At 38.8% G+C, this 18,083-nt stretch overlaps 1 protein-coding gene across 3 annotated transcripts; it reads right to left on the reverse strand.

The window, feature by feature from the left end:
* Positions 1–32: 32 nt before the first annotated feature.
* nprl3 (NPR3-like, GATOR1 complex subunit) lies at positions 33–13,357 on the reverse strand. Of its 3 annotated transcripts, none has more exons than XM_034089353.2 (14): positions 12,948–13,357; positions 12,202–12,271; positions 9,227–9,265; positions 8,368–8,500; positions 7,492–7,566; positions 5,720–5,873; positions 5,287–5,365; positions 5,058–5,195; positions 3,524–3,680; positions 2,908–3,014; positions 2,449–2,578; positions 1,652–1,841; positions 1,366–1,558; positions 33–527 (listed from the first exon to the last, which is right to left on the reverse strand). In XM_034089353.2, the coding sequence occupies exons 1-14, from the start codon at positions 13,138–13,140 to the stop codon at positions 362–364; spliced, it is 1,824 nt and encodes a 607-aa protein (XP_033945244.1). In that variant the 5' UTR covers positions 13,141–13,357; the 3' UTR covers positions 33–361. The 3 variants fall into 3 exon arrangements, with proteins under 3 accessions (XP_033945244.1, XP_033945243.1, XP_033945245.1); XM_034089352.2 differs by having other exon boundaries at positions 5,287–5,368; XM_034089354.2 differs by lacking the exon at positions 9,227–9,265 and having other exon boundaries at positions 35–527; positions 5,287–5,368.
* Positions 13,358–18,083: the final 4,726 nt, after the last annotated feature.

Consider the following 18,083-nt stretch of genomic DNA (forward strand, 5'->3'; position numbering starts at 1 on the left):
CTTTCTTGCTTTTTTTTCTCCTCACCTCTGGGATTGCAGAGTAGGGGGAGCAGGAGGTCTGGAATGATCGTTACGCAGTGTGCCGCTCTGTGGTCGGCACAGATTATCTAACACATCTGGGACATGCAGGGGTTAAACAACTATGCAAAATAATCTGAGTTGAGGCATATCTGTTATGTACAAAATAATTTAATATTGTAAACAAACATTTGGCTCATAAGGGAAAACAAATTATGTAAATCTGCGATAATTCATTCAACAATCAGTTCATTTGAAAACAACATTGTTGAGTAATATAGCACTTCGCTGTGAGCACATCAGGCTCACTAACAGACATCTTCTGCACACTGTCCCCGAGCCATTACTCCATGGGGCACTGAAAGATTGAAATAATGGGATCTTCATGGTTGGTCACCACAAGGACACTGCGGAACTTGTCAAACATGGTCTTGAGCTGCGAGCGCCTCATGTTCTCGTTGTACATGATCTCTTCCAGGTGATGATGTCCCCGGAAATAGTGCAGCAGCCTGGAAACAGTCAACATAACAGGCAGAACAGTTTTATTGAATCATCAACTGGGTAAATACAAAAATTTTCTTTACTCCTCTAGACATTTCCTGTTTTGAACATGGACAGAACCTACAGCTGGCAACTGCTCTTAAAGGTGGGGTAGGTACGTTTGAGAAACCAGCTCGAGATCGCTAGAATTTGAAAATACACAACCGGAGAAAATCTGCCACTTCCTTATAGAGCCCCTCCTCCAACACACACGAACGCGCACATGACCAATGAGGGCACGAGATAAGTTTGTGCCCCGATGGAAGGCTGACAGGCAGGTAGGCCATCCAATTGTTTGTACTTTTTACAGTATTATGGCTTCTACAGATGAAATTCTTTTATGGATTTTTTGTCAAAGCACTTAAGATATTCATTGCTATCGGGAAGTTAAGAGCATTCCATGGAATATAGCAAAAAGTGTATCTCAAGCCGGTTTCTGAAACTTACCTACCCCACCTTTAACTACCCAGCTGATCATTTCCAATTAAATGTTCTAATATTCTTTGAATGCAATTAATACAACTTCTTATTCTCTCACTTAATCCCCACTAAAACATATCCCATGTGTTTGGGACCTTTAAGATGGGGCAACAGCTGCGATTGTGTGCGTTTATTCACAATGTTTGAGATTGGTTGAATAAAACCTTGGTCGCAATCGGTGTCAGACTGTTCAATATTAATGAATTGAAGTCTGTCAATCTTTGTCTCAGACAGGCTGTGGAGTGTCTTTAATCTAAGCATAGAGCTGAGAAGAGTTTAATGCACTGATAAAAAACACAACATATGCTTTGGCTTGGGTCTAAATACCTCGCAAACATCCTCAGATCCTCCGGATTTTGTGCAGCAGGGATGTTTAGGATAACCTGCCTCTCGTGCTCCGACAGGCTGGCGAGCAGCGTCTCCGTCATTCTCTTGTTGAGCGGAGAGTCCCCCCCGGGCAGCAGCTCTGCACTGGAGTTGTCCATACTGGGACTGGTGAGGGTCATGTCATCACTGCTGGCTATGAAGAGGAAGCACACAGACAATCATTGATTATCTATTGCCTTGTCATAGCACTAAGGGTTAGTCAGGAGGGGGCTGAGTGACGACATACTAGGGGAACCGAAACTGAGGGCGCTCGGGGTGCTGAGGCTGCGGCCCCCTACTCGGGAAGCCAGTGGAAGATCTTCATCCTTCAAGCCAGGCTCATCTTCGCTGGGAGGAACCAACAGGCAGACGTAGGTGTGCAGCTGGATGAGGAGGCGGCGCTGAAGCATCCACACCACCATCTGGATCAGCTGGGCCTGGAGGAGGAGAAACACAGAACAAGAAAAGCTGAGCAGACTGATGTCCCTAACCGGGTCAAATATTTTAAATCCGCCACTGGTACCACACTAGCTCAAAAATAGAGCCAAAATAAAGCGCCCTGGCTCTGATCTTGTTCTCGTGAAAAATAGAGGCTGCAGACGTTGGAGCTGATGTCCCTGTTCCATTTATTATTCAGCGCCGACGCTCAAGCAGCTATGCCAAAACAACACGGGTCGGAGGAGAACAGCAGATGGTTCTGCTCTTACAACGCAGCGTATACCTTTACAGAAAAAGCCCTTTATATACTAGATATTTACCGGGATGCTTTCATTGTACTTCTATTTTGTTATAAAAAAATTATTTTTATTATGTTCACTATTATTCTTCAATCTAAATATGTTAATGTTTTTAAAAATGGAAACATTACAGTTATTTTCTAATTATGTTTATATTGTTCAGCTCTTTAAAAGAAGACTGGGGGACTGTCAGACTTTAAAAAATGTATTCATTAAATACTATTTGTTTTTGTAGGGCTTGATGTTTATTACTGTGTGAAGGCGTGGGGATGTTGGCTTTGTATTTGTTATTGTACGATAGACCTACCTCCTGTGCGAGAGCTTCCAGGGGATTTCTAAACTCGGCCAGAGAGACAGGCAGAGAGAACTTGGCTAACATCGAGGGTAGATCATGACCAGGAAACTGCTGAGCAAACTGCTCAGCCAATGATGAGTATCTATCCAGAGAGAGAAGGCCGACATTACGATACATTAACAGCAAGATTTCCCATTAAAGTAGCTTTTAAAACAATGGTGTAAAAGAAAAGGCTATTTGAATGTAAAGATATTGTGTGTATAGAAGAAAATGACATGTTCTGCCAATGGCCCGATCCAGTAATTTCATAACAAATCTTAAGGTGCAAGTACAAATCTGAATCAACAAAAAATAAAGATTAGATTAGTTTTTGTACCAATGTAGGAGGCGATGGCACAGGTGAGTGCTCAGCAATTATTATTATTATTAACTATATTATTATTAGATCAACAGTAATCATTGAACACTCACAGGCTGATGTTGGCGTGAGGAGACAGCATGTAGACGTTGTTCTCACACAGCGGGTAGATGATGATCGCTTTGCCCCAATAAACCAAGTGAGCAGCAATTTGAAAGATCTGAGGGAAATTCATTTGCAAATATTATTAGCAATGTGAAATCAGACAATAAACAAAAATATGGTTTGCAAATGAAAAACAAATGAAGAAGGAAGATATAAGCACTTCTTATACTGGTGGTTTTAGATTGTCTTTGAATATACACATATTGTCCACTAGATGGCAGTAAGACACCTTTAACACCTTTCTGGGTAAACAACTTTGAATGGTACATATTTTAATTTCTCAGATATGCAGTATGATATCGCTCCAGCGTTGCACTTTTTAAAAAAAATGTTTAGCAAACTGTGGCACATACATCCTATTTCATCATCAGCTTTGATTCTCCTACATGAAACACAACATTTATACCTTTAATTACACCTTGTGTGGGTTATAATTAAATGGTTATACACATTTTTTAATTAGTAGAAGGTACATCTTATGTTATGCCCTGTGGGATCAGAAAAAGACATATTGTGTTGTAGAGTGCAGTGGTGAATGATGCAGGCAGTGCTACTGTTCTCCACCTGCAGTAAGGCCAGGTCAGCATCCTGTGCCAGCTGCTGCAGGTTCTTCACCGCTGAGCAGGTTTTGATGAGGCGCACCATCGCAGGCGAGCAGTCCAGAGGAAGCTGGTTCAGCAGCGCCTTCTCACTCTCCAGCAGCAGCAGGGCATGGTAGGGCCTGAAGGAGCAGAGCACATGATGTATCAACAGACCTTTTCGTTAGAGGCCAAGACTGGGTCCTCAATAGAAGCCAGAGGGAGCTGCTTTAGAGCCAGTCCACAGAACAACAGAGTGTCGGATTCAGTGAAAATTAAATCATCTTTCAGCAGAGCACCATTTTCAGCCTGTGCAGTGTCAAAAGGCAGAAATAAAAGATCTCAACTCTGATGTAGTATGATGAAGTATCAATAGGGGGCAGTATGTTCCAAAGAATTATTAAATGTACCAAGTGCTAGGACTGTCTTAAGGAAGAAAGCTTTTAGATGTGCAGCTCCACTAAATTGGAACAGTCTGCAAACATGTTTAAAACTGAGCACTTTGGTTCCCCTGCATCATTTTAAAACTCGGCTGGGTGACATGCTGTTTGATACTCATGGTACCTGTCACTGTAAATAGATTTGTAAACTGTACCCTGTACATTATGTTGTATGTCATCCTTATTGTTGTTCTGTTGTTTTTATGTTACATGTGTAACTAATGTCCTGCAGGTCACCCTTTAAAAGAGATCTTTTGATCTCAAGGGGCTTTCACCTGGTTAAATAACGGCTACAAACAAACAAAAGAAAACATGACGTTTACTTTGGATGCTTTGAATAGTAAGTCACTCATAAAACTTAGCCTTTAATCGGCCTTTAGAGAAAACAATTCCCCTTACACATTACACACTGATGGGGGATTATACTCTCAGTTTTTAGGAACTGCAACTTCTTGCAAGACAATATTTTGTGGGCCCTCTGTGACTAACAACATTTGTATATATATATATGTATACTGCATAGTCTATTCAAACAACACAGATGAAAGGGGATTGTTAGAATCCTAGGCTACTTGGTAGTCATGTATATGTCTTTGCATGCTGACTGACTTTAGGTAGTCAGTGAGATAGAGTCATGAGTTTTCTAAACTGACAATAACAAACTCATTTTGAAGCTTTGCATGACTAGCCTTGTGAAATTAACAATGAATAAGCTGCTGCTTTCGGGGACCACACATTTTCTCTTCTTGCAATAGTTGCTTTTTTGAGGGCAGAAAAGAAGGAACCTATATTTGCAATTAAAAGTACATTTTATAAATGTTTTATATAGTGAATACAAATGTGGCAATTGTTTGAAATAGTTTTAAAAAGAAAAGGCCTTTTGGGTATTAACCTAACACTTCCTACATGTGTGTATGCTTTGAGAAGGGGGACTTTGGGTGGGGTATGTGTTTATTTATGATAGGCCATTTTCAGTTTCACAATGATGATTGAAGTGTTGCCAAAAGTGATATTTGAAAAGTTTTAACCCACATAGAGGGTAGAAACCTTTCATTCTGCACATTAAAAGAACACACAAACCTTATAGCCTTAAGGCTGCGCTCTAAGGCCTCGGGGGGGATGTGGTTGCCGCCAATCCTGTGGATCTTATGTGGTAAACAGAAGCTCACCTCCAGCCAGTTGTTAATGTGCAGACGCACCACACCTGTTGTACAGAGGCTGACATGTTGTACATGAGTATTAGAATTTTACGTATGAGCCATACAGTATACATACAATCTGCATGATAAGAAGAACATAATGCACACACCTGTCATAAGCCTCCTTCAGGTCTCTGGCTAGTTTACATTTGGGAAGAATTTGCCTAAAAGGGGACTGGGGGCTTGCTTCTGCTAAATTCCAGAAAGACAGAGAAAATTGTCAAAATAAATGTTCTAATCTTAACCATAGTACATTAGCTTGATCTGCAATCTTAATTCCAGAGAACGAAAAACAATCTGCAACTTTGTCTGACAATCAATTAATTGTTCAAGTCATTTTTATGCAAAACAAACTCAATTATAGAGATGTCTCTCTTTTCTCTATTGTATATTATATTAATACATTTATAAACATCACCTTGGACTTTTCAATGTTTCACTATTGTCTGGCATTTAATTGGCAGCCCGAACATAATCAAAGTGTTAATCATGTGACGAGCTACATCTCTGTCAGCAGTGAGGTGTGTGACGTGTGGACCTCACTCTCAGTCATGGTGGTGATCTCGTCCTGGATGGCCAGCATCAGTTTGGCCTCCCTGGTCAGGTACTGGCAGCGGCGCTCCTCGTGCTGCAGGGCGATGGCGATGCGGCGCGACAGGTTGTGCATGCAGCTGAGGACGGACGGGTCCGCGTTCGCCTGCAGAGAGCAAAGACAGAGGAAGACGTTTTGGAAATATTGTCTTTAGTCAGAAACATGTCATACCTTTCCAACTTAATAATAACCTATGATGTCCTTCATTTTTGAACCTCTGTATGTTGGGTATATACATTTTTTTTTTTACATATGTTGTGTAAATATATTATGTCATTTTATCGGTATAAGAGAGAGAAAATAAAATCATAAATAACACCCCATCATCAATTAACAGTCATGGGTTTATGTTATTTAATTAGTCATTATTGGTAACTTGGTCACTTATTGTAAGTTGCTTTGGATAAAAGCGTCAGCTAAATGCAATGTAATGTAGGGCTGCTCGATTATGGCAAAAATCATAATCTCGATTATTTGGGTCAATAATTGTAATTGCGATTATGAAATGCGATTATTCATTGACTTTGAAAACACCCATTTATTGGAGAAAAAACATTTGAACAGTATGTTTTTAACAGTTGATTACCCTGAACTTTAAGTATAATTCAACTGAAAAACCAATAAAAAAAAAAATTATTAAAAAAAAAGGTAATAATAAAAAATAATCGTTTTTTATTTCGATTGTTTTCGTAATCGTTGCAAGCCATAATCGTAATCGCGATTAAAATACGATGAATTGAGCAGCCCTAATGTAATGTAACCATATCAAATGGATTTGAATAAACTGTCAAACATGTATAATCCCTAATATTTAAATTACTTTTGAACTTTTTTATGTGGCGTAAAGATCTTAGCTGGTAACACACTAAGAGAACAATTTAAATATATGAATGAAAGGCAACATTCTAATTATACTTATATGATAAATATATACATATATTCTTCAGACTATGTCTAAAAAGCTATTGCCTCATGTCTTTGGTAGTTCAGAAGTCTGGAGGTTGTGTTGTACTAAGAAGTAATTATAATATTTTGTTCAGGTATGTAAATGAGGATGGACAAAATATATAAAAGGAGTGCTCAGTGACCAACAATGTCTCTTTGCCATCATTTGATATGAATTGCAGTACATCTAAAAATAAAAAGGGTTATCTTCAGGAATTAACAATACAAATAATTAAATGGGTATACTTAATTACATTGTCAATCCATTGAATTGTAAATGGTTCCATATTGTGCAAATGTATACACAAAAATGATCCCCCCATGATGAATATATATTTGATCAAAAAACATGTACAAATACACTCCCTAACAGCTGATATCCAGGGTAACTACCACAGTAGCTCGGTAGATGGCATTGACTAAACATGACTAAGCACTTTTCGCCCCCTCAGCTGTACTGTCTTTCTGTGTACAGTGACTCAGCATGGGAGGAGCACGTTGTGTTCCCATCGGCCCCTTCCCTCTGAGTTCCCATGCTCTCTCAGATAGATAGAGTAACAGGAATATTATCACTCCCACCCCTCCCATCCACAGCACACATAGATTAACACTCATATTGGTCTCCCACCCTCAGCCAGCCAACTTCATTGTGTGTTAATTAAAAATGTATATATTAGATCTGTATTGTGAATATTAACATGTATGCACAGTTTATTTAAAATCTAGAGCAGACGGCTCAACGATTAATATTCAAATCGAAATGATGTGTTTTACCTACCCTCAGTGCAAACACCACGTTAAACAAGATCATCGTAGGCATTTCTCTCTTAGGGGAAGGATCTGTCTTAGAAACCTTTGGACAGAAAAGCATTTTTTTCACAAGATGCTTGAAAGAAACTATTTACATAAAAAATGTAAAGTGAACATCTCTACAGCATCAAAATGTATACATATCAACTTAGTTTAAAAAAACAGTTACATTCACAAATATATAAAAAATAAAATGTGCACAAGCAAATGTTATACCACGGCAGACCAAATCTCTGCAACAAAACAACCTTTTTAAAAACGTGAAATGTTTACTGTGAATTGAGCCTTGACTCATTCTGATAAGTCAAGAACGGGAGGTGTAGTTGGATTTAAATTCAGTGTAATGCAAGTTGTTCCAGTTATTTTCAGAGAGGCAGTTGTTAATATAATGTTATTTGTAGTGCATTGTTTTTCACATTGTTGTTGTTTTCATTGTCACAGAGAAGTGCCAACAGGGGGAGCGCTGATGTTCAGAGACCATCATGCTAAAGTTTAAAGCAAATATGTTGAGGCTCGTTGATAATGGAAATTGCCATCAAGACCGAAGGCAAGAAACATATTACAGTAATAATATTAAGAATGGCACTTTTTTATTGATATTGTAAATCCTTGGTGTCTAATAAAGATGGGAGGATATAGGATTGCTGATCAGCGCAGAGGCAAACCTATACAGACACTATCATGTACCAAAGAACAGGCTAACAAAGTTGCCATTTTTCAGCATTTATTTAATAATTAATGATGATTGCCTTATTTAAGATTGGTTTGATTATTTGTTTACACCTTGTTTACACTAAAAGTTTAAATCCAGAATAACTTTATTGAGACACATTGTGTTCCTTACCTGAATGATGGGAGGGTGCTGAAGGAGCGTAGGGTGACCCACGAATCGAACATTGTCTATCTTCAGTTCAAACTTCTTACCACATATATCAGATTTGGTGGCCAGGATGGTGGCGAGGATGATGTCGGAGAACCTTAAAGAAGGAAGAAAAGACTCAATTAGAAAAAGTGGGATCAGGGGTCAAAGCACAGGAACAGCTGAGACACGTAAGAAAGTCTAAATTAGCTGTTGGTTTAAATGTTTTCACTATCCTGTCTATAAGACGGGCTGCGTTTATCAGATGTCTGTAATGTAATCGATCAATGACAGTAGAAATGAAATATCTTGTGGTGCTACTGGAGAGGAGGAAAGAGGAAGAGGCCACCTTGCAGAAACAGTGAAGTCGCTGTATGAAAGAAGAATGTGAAAGACACATGCTGGCTTGACTTAAGTTACTCATGCTGAAATCAAAGGGACAAAAATCAAGGCGTTAACTTCAAGAAAAATTAAACACATAAAAGACTTACCTCAGCAACACAATTGAAAAAGATTGTGTAGCAGCGACTGTATTGCATTTGATTTATATTGTGTTTGGTAATGAGTCTTCATACTACAGGAAATGTAATCAATGTGAATTAAAAGGTTAATTAAACTGTCTAACTATTGGATTTCTTTATTTTTTGTTGATAAAAGAGGAGAACAAATGCAATTCTGAATTAATCAAGGCTCTGATTCACTGGATCTGCTACTAATACACCACAAGGATTTGACTTAGATCAGGGTTGGGGATCCGTACAGGACACAAAAAGGAAAGAAGGGGATAAAAAAAGACAGGGGTGATCTAAGCGAAGGAAAGTGGTTTAGAATGATTTGGTCTTACCCTGCTACCAACTGTTCGTCAGTTAGTGGAGATTGTTCTCTGAAATGGGAATTGGGCCATCAAAAAGAAGAAAAAAAGCAAACAAAAGGGAAAATGCAACACACAGTTGGGCTGAATGCATAAAATGGACATCAAAACAACCCGAACAAACATGTGACACTGTGATGTGAAAAGGCTGGTCTTCTTTTTAAGATTAAGATTAAGATGGACTTTTATTAATCCCTCGTGGGGAAATTGTTGCTCTGCATTTGACCCATCCTAGTGTTAGGAGCAGTGTGCTGCCATTTTGAAAGGCGCCCGGGGAGCAGTGTGGGGAACGGTGCCTTGCTCAGGGACACCTCGGTAGCACTTGGTCTTGCCGGGACTTGAACTGGTGACCTTCCAGTTGCCAAGCCAAGTCCCTATCGACTTCGCCACCACCGCCCGATTCGAGCAAACACCAGTTTACCCTGACCGAACCTTATTTGATTCATGTTGAAACATGTCAGATAAAGGGATTATTTGGAGATTTTGGAGTGTAGCTGTGTGAGGTACATATCCATACGCCCGCAGTAGATGGCGGTCAGCTTGTCCACAGTTTAGAGAAACAGGCAGGAGTTAGGGCCAGAAAGCAAAGGAATGTATATAAATAAATGTTTTTTTAATGATGTGGTTTACGGTCGTGCTGGTTATCTAAGAGAATGTTAACTTTGCTCGGACATTGATTGAGTATTTTTATTTGATCTCATATTTGGTTTTACAGACTTTTCAGGAATCACTTGTGCTGCTTTAGCTTGCCGTGAGACCGCCCTTTCTATTGGGGAGCTGAAGCTGATATCTATTAGTCGTTAGTTATCTCTCAAAGTCACCAGAATCCTTTGAGAAAGGCTTTATTTGTACCTCACAGAACACAGGAGTTGCTGCTCTGCTGCTGCCTCTATTGGTTGTTTGTGTTATTTTGACTTTGGTGTTACAAAAAATGTCACCCCATGTCACACAACACACACCACAAGTCACACAATAACACAAACCAATCAAGGCATCTGTAGACTAAAAAACGTCTGTGATCTGAAAGCTAAAAATAGTTTGAAATACTTTTTCCAATGAAGGAGGCGGCTAGGGGAGAGCATAGATAGTGGCTTCAGTTTTCCGTCTGATGGTAAGGTAAAGTGTGGCAATATTTCTTAAAAAGCATCCTTTCAAACTGAGTTTTTACGTGGGTTAAATATGCTGCAAGTCCACAGCAGTTTAATGCATTGCTTACGAGCTGGTTTCTCCAAACTGGGGGCCGGCCAACCGCCATCTACTGACGATATACACTGACTATGGAAAAGTAGCTCATACAACCTCCACTTTAGAATAAGTGATCTTTAAAGCCAAATACAAATGTTCATGAAGACACCTAAACTGTAAACATTCCTCAGAAAGATAAACTAGTGTAAGCAGTGACTTATAACCAGCCACATATATAATGAACACCACTTATACTGGTCTTTGTAAAGCTGCTAGTGTATGACTTTAAACTGATACGGCCGGGTCTTACATAAGACAAAAACGATGTTCATAAATCTACTGAATCAGCTTAACTCTGGTTCCAAATGGCTGCTAATAATAATTTAAAGTCAAAATAAGTTTATAAGATTAGGTTGTGCTACTTTAATTTTCTCATCCCAGTATATATTATTTACCTACTATGACCCTTGACTTGAGTGAGTATAATACTCACTCATGTGTGTTATAAAAGAAGAGAGCAACATATTTCAGAAAACCATTGTAAAATGGTCACTAAAACAAAGATTCATATCCCTCTACAGGGACGATATTAAAAAAAAAAAAAAACCCGCACACAGTAACATATAATACTCACTCAAGGGTCATTAAGGTCAAATATTTTTGTAAAGCTGTAAAAATGTAACTCGTATAAAAACCTGTTCTTCAGTAGGGAAAACTGAGCCCAAGACAAAAAAGGTCTGACCGATTTATCTCGTCATGGTCAGTGAGCTGAATTAATAAAACATAATTGTAATAATCTGCTTCTAACACCCTGTGACCAAAGTAACTTCTGCCAACCAATGAGGGGCCAGCATTACCATCCATTAAGTAAAAGCATGACGAAAACTAAATGCTGAATAAAACAGTCAGTACTAAAAGCACAGCCGTGAATCGTGAAAAGCTCAGAGGACAACTCTAACACCTAACCTGAATCTTATATTGCTGGTGTCCAACACACTGCGGGATATATTTAACCATATCTCACTCTTCTCTCACTATTTTCTGTTATGTCAAATTATTCAGTTTTAACACTTAAATGTTCATTGTCTAATTGTGGCTATATAACAGAGTCCTTTGAATGCGTTAAATAATTGAATCTCATAACTTTAATTTGTTTTCACTTTATAATTTCCTTCTTACCATTAACCACAGTGGAATACATGACTTAGCTGTCGACTGATCTGAACATGGATCAACCTGACTTGAGTTTTCCTCTTCTTTTCCTCAGTGGATAAAAAAAGTCAACCCTTTATCTTTTATTTCACGAATACAAAATGGATAAGATGAATACAATGGGATTCATGATACACTGTATTAGTTTCTTTATTCATCTTAAGTGAAGGTTTACAGGCTTGTGTTTATTACCAGTACAGATAAGTGAGCCTATTTAAACCGCAGCTGGTGATATGAAACATTTCAAGGGACATTTAGAAACATTGTGAGCATATTTTGCAGTACCAGCCATAAAGCTTTTTTTTTATTAAAAAAGCTTTATGAAACTCAATTCTATAAATGTAAATGATTATGGGGCTGCAAGGCCTTAATTCCTCTTGAAAACTATGACAACTTTCTTGAACATATAAAATAAGATCCAATGCAAAATGGAGGAAAGAACTAATGACATTTGGTGTGAATGTGGATCTTAGAATGGGTTTTGTGTCTGTATGTTCTTAATAATGCATTAAAAAAAGACCTGTAATATTAAATGAAGACCGATAAAATACCTTGAATCACCATCCTGATCGTCAAGACCTTCCCCGGTTGTGTTCAGAGCATATGGACTTCGCTGTTTTGCTTGTGGAAATAAATGATATTATATTAGTTCACAAGATTATTAAAGCCAATTAGAAATACATGGGTGGAGATTAAATAACAATGCTATAGTTCGACAGAGCCCTAAAAACAAGATGTTTAAATAACAAAGCTATAGTTCTTGGTTGAGTCTTTATTTCTGTTGTTATGTGTGACCACTTGGGTTCTTTGCTTAAGCAGTTTTCCAGTATTTACGAAATAATTTAGGAACTACCCCAAGGTTTCCATATGTTGCCGTGAAAGCTTTGATATGAAAGTTTTACATAAAAGTCAGATCTCAGACTCATCAGGGTGTGGGCAAACTAACAAGAACTACAAAATGACACTCAATTTGAGCGAATAGGTAAATTACAGTTTACTAAGCACAAACAAGTACAACAACAAATGCATAACAACAGAAAAAGTTGTCATTGCGGGCCATGACATCCCTTCCTGAAATAAATTACAGTCACACTTTTCTTAGTGTTAGCATTACAGACATCATATGTTGCAGGGCTGTGATTTTATGTTGGGGGATAATTGTAACGTTGACAGTGCTTTGTAAATGTGTCATTATGTGAAAGTGAGACCTCAGGCAGAGTGTATTTCTTAAATAAAGTATTTAGGAGATGAACTAAGGATTGCTGGTTAATGTTAACCTAGCTTGTGCTACACCTACCTGTCAGAGATGACGGACATTCAGCCACTCTTTGGAAGGGATATCGGAAAAGTAGTTTGTTCCCTCTGCTGCCAGAGCTTACCAGTATGACGCTAATAGGGCTGGTTCTGTCGCCAGATTTGTACACGCTGTTTTGTGACTGACTGTACATGGATTGTCGGTTATCTGGTAAACCGGCTAATGGGTTGAACATAGTGCTAGCATTCTAGCTAACTTCACGTTAGCTGAGAGACTGCGAGATGTAACCCTAGACCGAGCAGTAACGGTTAGCTGGTTGCAAGGGCATTCATGTCTGCCATACATGAATACCTGAACAAATAATACTTTAACTGAAATTAACTTGAAGGTCTGACACTGTTGTTCTTCCTAACGCACACCCTGCTTCGTTTGTTATGTGTCACGTTGAAAAATGTCCGGATGGAACAGAGCAAGCGGCCAGGGGATCCCCTCCCATATATGTCAGGGCTCCGCTACAAGAATGTAATTATTATTTTAATTATTAACTTTTAATTATGTCAGCTTTAACATTTCCCTAATGTAAAAGTACCAATTCTTTATTAGCATATTTTGAAAAGAATGTATGATATCTATGGTTGTAAATGCATTAATGTTTGGCTACATCACTGTATTGTAAAAGCTGGAAATGTGATGCTAAGTTGAATGACTTACATCGTCATATTTATCTCATGATCTGAATCCATATCCATATAACTTAAAGTGCCATAAATAGGCTACAGCAGGACATTTCTTTCACATTTGTGAATGATGATGTCAAATTGAAATCAATTGCAGCAATCATAGTAGCCTACAGTCTGATCAATGTAGGTTAAATTGAGCTCGAACGAGTGCATGTATCAGTGGGGATAATGCAAATTGGTTTTACACCACATGAGCAAATAGTTGCATGAAATGGAGTTATGCAGCGGTCAGAGTATGAAGGTAGATATGGTGCAAAATGCGAGAGCGTGTAAAACCTGATGTGAGCACTTGCAGAAAAAAAAACTGAGCTTGTGTGCATACATTGCAGGTCACCCTTGAAAAAGAGATCTTTTGATCTCAAGGGGCTTCACCTGGTTAAATAAAGGCTACAGACACACATTTACACTTGTATAAAATATCCACGTAACTGTGAACCAAATGTACACTTGCACGTAACTGTGAACCAAATGTACACTTGTATAAAATATCCACGTAACTGTGAACCAAATTTGAAGTCACAGAAGAAGAAAAAAGTGTTGTAGCTTGTAGGAAAAAAATGAACTTAGTGATGTAATGTTCACTTGCAGAAAAATACATATTTTTTAAATATATTTTCCATTACAACTGCAACTTGGCTATTACAACCCTCTCAAATCAGTCATTACAACTTGACGAATCTGCTCTGTGGCAGTATAAATCGACGAATCTGCGGTCTTGACTTTTGCTACACTTCTTGCGATGAATGTGTCGCTAAAGTAATTTTCACCTGCAGATGTGGGGGGAGCGAGGGGGGTTGGAGCAAAGGGGCGGAGCTATCAGAACGACGAGACTCGGGTCAGTCACACATGCGGCTTTCACACCAGCGCTTTTCTGGTTCAGCTCCGGTTTCCCTTTTCAGCTCCCGCTCTGTACACACCGCCCACTGGCGCCCCAGAGCTGCCCCTGCTGCGTCATGACGTCACCGTTTACATCGCTGATTTGCTCCCCAACGGCACCCATTACGGCGCTCACAACAACAACAACAACAACAACAACAACAACAACAACAGCGTCGGGTCGATGATCGTGTTGCTTTTAATCACACGAAGCCAGAATAAATTGAATAACGACTTCTCCAACCTTATACAGCCAGAGCCCTAGAGAAACTAATACTTATCTCTCTATGGCTCTGGTCACAGCCATAGATATATAAACACGAGATGAGTCACCCGCGCTGCTGGCCAATGGAGACCGACGTTGCCACGCCATCTCTCTACAGGCAGTGCTCTCATTCATAACATTATGGTTTACTATTTAAATAACCATAGCTTGCTAAATTTTCAACCAATTTTCAAACGGTTTGGTTTTTTATAAACATCAAAGATGTAGTTATGATACTGCATACTTATAATCATGGGCTTTCATATGAAAATAACATTAATCAGATAAAGCAATAGCTATATACACACACACACAATGTATTTATATTAAATATTTGCCGGTGTATATATTTCCATTTATTTTATTATATTGTTAATATTTAAAATAAATTATAAAATTAAAATACATTTATATTTTATATATAAAAATCGGTCTCATGTTACCACTCTGTAAGCCAAGAGTTGTTAATTTAGCAATGCCTTAGCTTGAAGAACAGGGACACAACTAATGACAATAGCATATGTTGGTATATTATTTAGATATTCACACCTTTATCAGAAGAACCAAACCAACATAAAAAAAAATTCTCCCATGAGCCATCTAGTGTGTATATCAGGTTTATATCATAGGTTTATATATATATCTATGGTCACAGCCATAGTCACGTCGAACCGGATGACTGCGGGGCTAACGGTTCGTGTCGCTACCAGTCCGCTGACATGTCGCGTCAATCAACGGTAAATGTTGCCCATTACTTGCCCAGTATTACTTTGAATATTATTATTGTGATTGAGGATTAAATCCGCTTTGAAGACCACCGTTTTATATCGTGCAGTTTAGCGGCAAAATAACGTCAGTTAGCCAGCTAACGCTAGCTTTGTTGAGTTTATGCTAGCTAAACAAGTAGTGATTGTAGTCTACACAGCAGTAATTAATATATTATAGCCTACTGCTTTGGCACTAACGGTTGATAACCGTTTATGAAAATAAAACCAATTGAACTGTACGGAAATAATGACAAGTTTTATAATTGTCTTGGGCTCCTGCCTAACCTACCGCCAGCGCGATAGAAGAGTTACGACAACGGAAGTCCAAAAACGGTTATCGTCACGTGGTTCATGTAGACGAGGATCGTTCCCCGGAAGTTCATGGCGGGCAATGTGAATGCATTAATAACAGGAGATTGAACTACGATTTTTGGTAATTATTAGTGAATAAAGGTTTTGATTTGCAATGTATACAACAAATCGATATGTGTATGTATTTACATCAATATGTTTTAAAAAATAAAATAGAATTTGCTAATATTAAGTGATAATATTAGGATTAGTGTGAACAACTAGTTTACATGTTAGGCTAACAGTGCCTTGGTTAAAGAGCCTGTTGCTGTTTATTTATAGCTTTGAATTCTTTAAAACCAATATTATCTTCTTAAACTTGTATGGTAGTCAGGAGCATCACTTTCTAATGTTTATTGATATATTTAGAGGGAGGGGATCTAAAGTAATGCTTTAAAATTCAGATTAGATTAATTTCTACCATTTTCTTAAATTCATGGTAGTTTCAGTAATCCCATGGTAATTGAGGACACAAGTTATCTAAATGACTAATGTCATCTTTATGGCTTTCAGAAAGGACAGGAGACCGACAGGTGACTATCAAAGGACTAGCAGCAGCAGCAGCAGCAGCAGCAGGAGGAGGAGGAGGAGGAGGATGAGGAGGATGAGGAGGATGAGGAGGATGAGGATGATGATGATGAGGATGATGATGATGATGATGATGATGATGATGATGATGTTAAATGTGTTGTTTTAGGAACATCCATTGCAAATACATGGAATTCAATAAACATTGAATAGCATATCATGCAGTTTGTCTGTGCCTTTTCCTCCGTGTTGTCCTGGTTTGCTGTGCTGCCTCCTAGTCGCCACCATGGTTTGCTGTGCTGCCTGGGGATGCTCAAATCGCTCCGAGAAAGGAGTACGGATGTACGGCTTCCCCACTGACACGGAGTGGAGGAAAAAATGGCTGGCTCAAGTCAGCAGGAGCAATTTCACGACCAACAGCAAAAAAACATGTGATGTAATTATATACAAACACTGCATTTGCACTTTTTCACAAAACGAAAACCACACCATTGGGAGAGCTTAATTACATTACATTACATTGCATTTAGCTGACGCTTTTATCCAAAGCGACTTACAATAAGTACATTCGACCAGGAAGACACAACCTTGAAGAAAACAGAATCATATAAGTACATCAGGTTTCATAGAGCCAAGTATTTCAAGTGCTACTCAACTGGCTATAGATAAGCCAGTCCTTTATTAGTATATAAGTGCTCTGTTAGCAGTTCTTTGTTAGTAATTCTATCGCTCGAGGTGGAGTCGAAAGAGATGAGTTTTCAGTCTGCACCGGAAGGTGTGTAAGCTATCTGCTGTCCTGATGTCAATGGGGAGCTCATTCCACCATTTTGGAGCCAGGATAGCAAACCCACGTGTTTTTGCTGATGGGAACTTGGGTCCCCCTCGCAGCGAGGGTGCAGCGAGTCGTTTGGCTGATGCAGAGCGTAGAGCACGCGCTGGGGTGTACAGTTTAAAGGGATAGTGGAAATCCGCGAATTTTGGGTTTAACTTATGTATTTTTATTAAAAATAAGCATAATAAACAATTTTTTTTTATTTCATGCGCCTAGTTTCATTTTATTTTCAATTTTACTGCTCCCGACCACGCCCTCTCAATGAAACGAAATACTTCGGTAATCGTCGGGAATCTTCGGGTGATGACGAAAACAAAGGACGACGGGCACAAACAATGGCGGACATTCAATAGAATTTTCATGTGAATAGCCGACCTTTATTATGGTGAATAGATATGTTTTGTATGGCTGTAGTGCGACAGCAAATGCAGAGAATGGCGTTTCGACGCATGCGTTTCCAAGAAACCCAGCCATTCGTCGTCAGTGGGTGAAATTTGTTCAGATAACACGGGCAAACTTCACGGAGCCGAAGCTGACGAGTACTTCGGCAGTCGTGTGCTCCCGTCATTTGACTGACGATTGTTTCGAGATTCCTCTGTCTCTAGCTCAAATTGAAAGTGGAATACATAAGAAGTGAGTATTTTATTATGTTTTCTTGCTGATTTAATGCATCATTAGCCTGTACCATTGTGTACAACGCCATTTATTGCCTGTCGATTAGGCGACCGGAGGCCTCGTCATCCGATAATCCGGTACACAGTGTTGAATGTGTACACTACAGTCATCATATAGACATGATAGACTAACAGTACTGTGAGT

Source organism: Pseudochaenichthys georgianus, chromosome 8 (genome assembly GCF_902827115.2).
Source record: "Pseudochaenichthys georgianus chromosome 8, fPseGeo1.2, whole genome shotgun sequence".
Classification (NCBI taxonomy): Eukaryota; Metazoa; Chordata; class Actinopteri; order Perciformes; family Channichthyidae; genus Pseudochaenichthys; species Pseudochaenichthys georgianus.

What these genes read in the sequence shown, in the direction of transcription:
- nprl3 (XM_034089352.2), bottom strand. Translation starts at nt 13,140, where the DNA reads ATGTTCAACCCATTAGCCGGTTTACCAGATAACCGACAATCCATGTAC. An exon ending in ATGTCCGTCATCTCTGACAG is followed by an intron (nt 12,272 to 12,947) that starts GTAGGTGTAGCA and finishes TATTTCCACAAG; the next exon opens with CAAAACAGCGAAGTCCATAT. An exon ending in CTGAAGGAGGCTTATGACAG is followed by an intron (nt 5,196 to 5,286) that starts GTGTGTGCATTA and finishes ACAACATGTCAG; the next exon opens with CCTCTGTACAACAGGTGTGG.